This window comes from Panicum virgatum, chromosome 2N (assembly GCF_016808335.1).
Source record: "Panicum virgatum strain AP13 chromosome 2N, P.virgatum_v5, whole genome shotgun sequence".
Classification (NCBI taxonomy): domain Eukaryota; kingdom Viridiplantae; phylum Streptophyta; class Magnoliopsida; order Poales; family Poaceae; genus Panicum; species Panicum virgatum.
The window spans coordinates 45,100,557-45,106,735 of record NC_053146.1 but is presented as its reverse complement, the minus strand read 5'-3'; the positions used below and the strand labels follow the sequence as shown (position 1 = coordinate 45,106,735).

At 49.9% G+C, this 6,179-nt stretch overlaps 1 protein-coding gene across 1 annotated transcript; it reads left to right on the top strand.

Annotated features, from left to right (window-relative positions):
- The first annotated feature begins 2,240 nt into the window (after positions 1–2,240).
- Positions 2,241–3,839, top strand: LOC120660669 (WRKY transcription factor WRKY76-like). The gene is made up of 3 exons (XM_039939286.1): positions 2,241–2,563; positions 2,675–3,130; positions 3,218–3,839. Exons 1-3 carry the CDS (start codon positions 2,414–2,416, stop codon positions 3,584–3,586), a joined length of 975 nt encoding a protein of 324 aa, XP_039795220.1. The 5' UTR covers positions 2,241–2,413; the 3' UTR covers positions 3,587–3,839.
- Positions 3,840–6,179: the final 2,340 nt, after the last annotated feature.

The window sequence follows — 6,179 nt, the reverse complement described above, 5'->3', positions numbered from 1 at the left end:
TGGATTTTATTTCGCCGGCAGCCGACGCAACTATTAACCCTACTCTAAACTTCACCGCATTTAAAGCTACGTGCGTGCGCTGAGGATGCTCTTGGTTCCTGCGCTCCAAGACCGCACGCCTAACAATTGTTACATGGAAGCAAAACCCAAGAAGATATATGGGACAAAGAAATGGATTTAGTAATAATGACTACTTGATGGTGCTCAATTGCTTAGCATTTCAATACCATATGACTTGGTTCCTTGACTTGTGCTATATGGCTATAGAAGGATGGCTCTTTCTGCTAGTGAAGGGTTGCGCGGGCCGGGCTTTATCCTTTTTTTCTAGACACGCAAAAGCTTTGCATGTACAAAATACGACATGTCTTACAGAAATACTCTCTTAGTCGTTTTGGTTTTCCTAGATTCATACATTTTGCTATGCACCTAGATATATTACATACATAGATGCGTAGTAAAATCTATGAATTTTAGAAAAACCAAAGCGACTAAAAAATTGAGATAGAGTGAGTATATATAAGATTACACGATCATTTTGTCGAATGCCCATACTCTACATATATTAGGGGTCTGAACTCTGAAGTTCCAATCAATCGGAAAGACAACAAAACAATTTTCTTCTTTTCCGGTTTGGCCATTCTCATCTCACTTGGCAAAATTGCCTGGCAAAGTACAATTACCCGGCAAGGCCAGAAGCGGCCACTGGTTTTTGCGGGCAAGCCACAGTGGCGCCCGAGAGCGCACGCAAAACCACCCGAAGACGATGACTTCGGTAGTCAACTGCGTTCACAAAAGACTCCACGGAGAGTTGACGAGAGGCTCTCGGTGCATCCCCTGCCATCGTCTGGCCCACCACCGACAGCTCTCCTCTTGAGTTCTTGTGCGCGGTCGCGCATGAGGTCATGCCGGGCATGAGATGACAAGAAAGTAAAAGGTGAGGAAGAATTCAGGGAGCTAATGATCATCCATGGCACACCAGCGGAGTCTGACGAGTGCTCAACGGTGGTGTTTCGTACAACTTTCTCGGTGAAATCAGAAATGTTTTTTTTGCGGAAGGCCAGATAATGATTCTTTTTCTAAAAAGAAATGTTTTTTGAGAACATATCTGGTGGAAATTGCAACTTTTGAGAAAATCCGTGCAAACCACGACAAAAAATCATCTAAATTCACCAAATAAATCACACATGTAGATGATATAATGATAAATAACTTTGTAAAATATCTTGTCCAAACTCGACTTCGTTTATGAGATATAAAAATAACAAATTTCAAGTCATCTGGACAGCTTTCTGACTTGAAATTTGTTATTTTTATATCTCACAAACGAAGTCGAGTTTGGACAAGATATTTTACAAAATTGTGTATCATCATATCATCTACATGTGTGATTTTTCTGGTGAATTTAGACGACTTTTTTGTCATGATTTACACGGGTTTTCACGAAAATTGTGATTTCCACCGGATATGTTTCCATATTTTTTTTTGCCAGGTCAGTCTAGTCAAGTGAGCTATTCTGCCTGAAAAACCCTGATTAAATAAAATAAGAAAACAACTACAGCAGGAACTAACGCCTCCGCAGTCTTGCTTATTATTCTTTTTTTTTTCGGAACTTACTTGATGTGTTCTATCCGTAACACACATGGACATGTGCTTTCGCACTAGACTTGATTGGAGCAGATGAATTTAGTTTTTTTTTTTGAGTCTACAAGATGGGACAATATAGTTTTTATGATAATCTATAGATCATCCAAACACCACGGCCATAGTTTGAATTTTACAACCCACCAATCCAGAATGTAGCAACCTGTTCTTTGAAGAACACAGAATGTAACAACTAACGAGTCCCCCTGTATTTTTACCGACTTGTGGACCAAAATACCCATCGCTTTTTAGTGACAGTGAAAATTACCCCAAAATGGTACAGACAGACCTATCCCAGTCCACGTGCCACAGGGATGCGAAACCAAAGCCGCTCTTCTCTGGCACCAGCAAAACGCGAACGCGACAGGCCCACCCCGTCCGCGGCTCGTAATCGTGCCCTGCCCGACGGAGGATGATGACGCGCGCCGTGACGGGAGACGGGTGACGCCCCTCCCCGTGACGTCGGGCCCTCTGGATGGCCGGGACGTCCGGCCTCACGACCACGGCGGATCCGGGGGGCCTCTGGCCTGGCTTCTCAGATTCCGACCGGTCAGCGCGTCGTGCCCGGCGCTCCGCTTTTTCCACTCAGCTGCGTCCGGCCCCGGCCGGGTCCATCCCCTCCCGGCCTCCCCCTATATGTACGACGCCCTCCCGGCGGCGAGCATCCAATCCAAGCGTCCTGTTCCTCCACCGCTCGTGCTACCGAGTACTGACACCTCGGCGGCGGCTGCACGATCGCTTAGTTCGCGGAGGAGGACGCGCGCAGGCAACGATGATGCTCATGGACTCGGCGCGCCGCACCGGCTGCTCCCCGGTCTGCCTGGACCTCAGCGTCGGCCTCTCGCCGTCGCCGCCGAAGACGGGCGCGACCGACCCTCCCGCCGGTGGCTGCGGGATGGAGTCGTCCATGACCGACGAGCAGGTAACTAGCTACTGATCCATCGCGCCCTGTCTTCCTCGCCGCCGCTCCGGCTTCCTTGCTCTCGATCGCGTCGTCTCTGTCTGAACCGGCGGTCACAATGCTGCGACCCAGGCCAGGACCCTGGAGGCCAAGTTCACCCAGGTCAGCGAGGAGAACCGGCGGCTCGCCGAGAAGGTCGCCTACCTGTACGCCAGCCAGATCGCCAGGCCGGGTCCAGACTCCCCGGGCTCGACGCGCGCCTCGCAAGCCGCGTCGCCGCCGCCGCCGCCGGCTGCGAGCAGGAAGAGGAGCAGGGACAGCATGGACGAGCCGCCGAATTCGGGCGACGCCGACGGCAGCGGCAGGGCCGAGGCCGCCGAGAGCACCCCCAGCGACGCCTTGGAGGGCTCCTGCAGGCGGATCAAGGTCAGCAGGGTCTGCTCCCGGATCGACCCCTCCGACACCACGCTCACCGTCAAGGACGGGTACCAATGGCGGAAGTACGGGCAGAAGGTCACCCGCGACAACCCGTCCCCGCGAGCCTACTTCCGCTGCGCCTTCGCGCCCTCCTGCCCCGTCAAGAAGAAGGTAGATTTTGCGCATTTCCATCGCCTGATCACGGCGGATCGCCTCGTTTGATCCGTGGCTAATGGTGGCTCTGTTTCTTTGGCGCAGGTGCAGAGGAGCGCGGAGGACAGCTCGGTGCTGGTGGCCACGTACGAGGGCGAGCACAACCACCCGTGCCCGACGCGCGCCGGCGAGCTCCCCAGCTGCGCGGCGCGCGGCGGGTCCGTGCCTTGCTCCATCTCCATCAACTCCTCCGGCCCGACCATCACGCTGGACCTCACCAAGAACGGAGCGGGGGGCGGCGTGCGGGTGCTCAAGGCCGCCGGGGCGCCCGACCTCAAGGAGCTGTGCCAGGAGATCGCGTCCGCGGAGTTCCGGACGGCGCTGGTGGAGCAGATGGCGAGCTCGCTCACCAGGGATTCCAAGTTCACCGACACGCTCGCCGCCGCCATCCTGAAGCAGCTGCCGGATTACTAAGTCTCCAGTGTCCGGTGTCGTAGCTCAAAGAGTTTGCGAGACTGCAACAGATTTTCTTTCATGGTAGCAATAGTGTATGTCTATTGGGATTAGAGCATAATCTCCCCAGATTTACATGCATAGTTTCAATTCCAAATAATATTGTACATTTTACAAGTCCATTGTTTGATCACGAATTCAAAATAAGGACCGTCCTCCCAAGACAGCAGAGAGTCCCTCTAGCTGTTCTTTTGATGTTTATCTGAATTTAACCTGTCTCAGTAGTACTGTACATCTTTGACATCTTTGAGTTGAGAAAGTCTCGAGGTCTAACAGCCCATTAAAGCCCGGAAGACAGTAGTTTACGGCCCAAACAGCGCCACTCACGCAAGGCTCAGGCAAGAAGCAGGCTACTGATGCTGGTACCTGTTGCTGCCGTCACTCCGTCAGTGGAGGTTCCTGTTCATCCATGGTCCTGCTCCTGCGTAGTATTTTTTGTTGTTCATACTCCTATTTCATTATTTTTTCTACTATAATCTTTATAACAGTATATTCAAAATTTTGGTCAAACTAATTTAACTATTTAAAAAGCTAATTCAACACTTTAGAAAAACTAAGTCAACATTTTTTAAAAATGTTGAAATAGTATATTACAAATGTTGAAATGTTAAATTAAATAATTTAAAATATCATATTAGACCTCGTTTTGTGGTATTAATTCCAACAAATAATATTATGGTTCAAACGGATTTCGAATTGGATGGATGGTTTAAGAGAAAAGATCAATTGAAGTTTGAAATTGATTTTGGTTCCCATCCTCCGCCACCCCCCCCCCCCCCCCCCCCCCACACACAAATACTTGATGAATGGCACCAGTTTCAAAGAAAGAGGGAATTGGGTTGCACGTAATTGTCCAGGTCCACCGGGCCAATCCCCCATCAAATTTGTTAGCCCAAACATTTCCAACCGTATCACGGCCCAATTTTCCTAAATATGGGAATCGGTTTTTAGCATCCACATCGAGGGGGGGAGTGGGACAAACGGGGACGTCTATTCCTAGCTTGCGCGGAGCTATCGCAGCCAGCCCCGCCTCATCCTCTGCCCCGATCCCCCCCCCCACCGCCTCTGCCCGCCTCCGCCCCCTCCATCTCCCCCCGCCTCCGGCCGCCTCCAACCATCTCCATCTCCGCCTCTGACCATCTCTGTCTCCTCCTCCGGCTACGGCCGCCACCTCCACCTCTGCCTCCACCTCCGACCGCCTCCGGCTGCCTCCGCCTCCGGCCGCCTCCGCCTTGCGACTTCCGCCTCCGGCCGCCTCAACCTCTGCCTCCGGGCGCCGGATCTTCCGCCGGAGCCTCCTCTGCGACACGCGCGATGTATAGACGTCCCCGGGACAAACTGGTCACCAATACGCGGGGTCACGCGTGCGACGGTGCGAGTGCGTGCGGACCTGTCGCACAAGCGTTTGCACGCGCGTCCTGCTCCTGGGTTGTTTGCCGGCCCACTAGTGGGTTTAAAACCTAATTTCTTATTTTTTTTTCTTTCTCTCCTAGAAGTTCCATTGATTTTTTTTACATTTTGTTCCAATAGAATATTTTATTCTAGTGGAATTTTTTTTATTTTTGAATGTAAAATTGGATCTAACTAAATAAATTTTAATTTTTGTTTGAATAAACTTTTTTTTGCCAAATGGAATAAATTTCCAACCATGGGAAAAGCTGCGTCCGGCGGCCTAAGATCCTATTTGTTTCCCTCAGTTTTTTAGCCCCTGTTCCACAACAAGGAATCTTACCATTTAGACGTATCAATAAAATTTATTTATAAATTCTTTTTGACAGATGGATGCTAATTTGCGAGACGAATCTAATAAGTCTAATTAATTCATAATTTTCTACAGTAATACTACAGTAACCTTTCGCTAATTATAGATTAAAATACCTCATTAGATTCGTCTCGCAGTTTAACTCTAGGGTTCTGCAGTTAGTTTGTAACCATACATCATTTAATATTAATGAATATTAAGATTCTCTTTGATGTGATATAGTCTAAAGTTTAGCCCTTGGAACCAAACAACCCCTAAGAAGAATTCACAACCTACCTCCCTTGCGCCTATACCTAATCATGGGCTACTTGACACGAGGAACCCGACCCGACCCGCCCGAAAAAAATTCGAACCGACCCAACCCGATTAACGCGTGGGCCGGGCTCGAGCCAATTTTTTTACCGACAAAAAAAAGGGCCAGGCTTGGGGCGATTTTTTTTGACCCAAAATCTAATCCAACCCGACCCGACCCGAATTTTATACACAAAAAATCGGGTTTAACTCAACCCGACCCAAACCGACCTGACCCGACTATGTGACGGGTCAGGCCAAAAAAATTAACCCGGTAGTCAGATTGGGTTGGGTACGGGTCGAAGAAAAAATGTCGGGTTTTTTTACCTGACCCAAACCCGACCCGACCCGATAAATGATCAGGTCTACTTGGGCCCTTATGCAAGGATCTCCTTAGGGTCATGTGAGTGACCCCGAATAGCGTCCCAAACTGGTCCTATTCTTTTTCTTCATCCTCCCCGGTTCGTCCTTGCCCCGTTGGTGCTCGCCTCCGGCGACGAC

Bases quoted from the DNA above. Each gene is read 5' to 3' on its own strand.
- LOC120660669 (XM_039939286.1), top strand. From the start codon at position 2,414: ATGATGCTCATGGACTCGGCGCGCCGCACCGGCTGCTCCCCGGTCTGC. The intron at 2,564-2,674 runs GTAACTAGCTAC...GCTGCGACCCAG, and splicing joins CGTCCATGACCGACGAGCAG to GCCAGGACCCTGGAGGCCAA. The intron at 3,131-3,217 runs GTAGATTTTGCG...TCTTTGGCGCAG, and splicing joins CCTGCCCCGTCAAGAAGAAG to GTGCAGAGGAGCGCGGAGGA.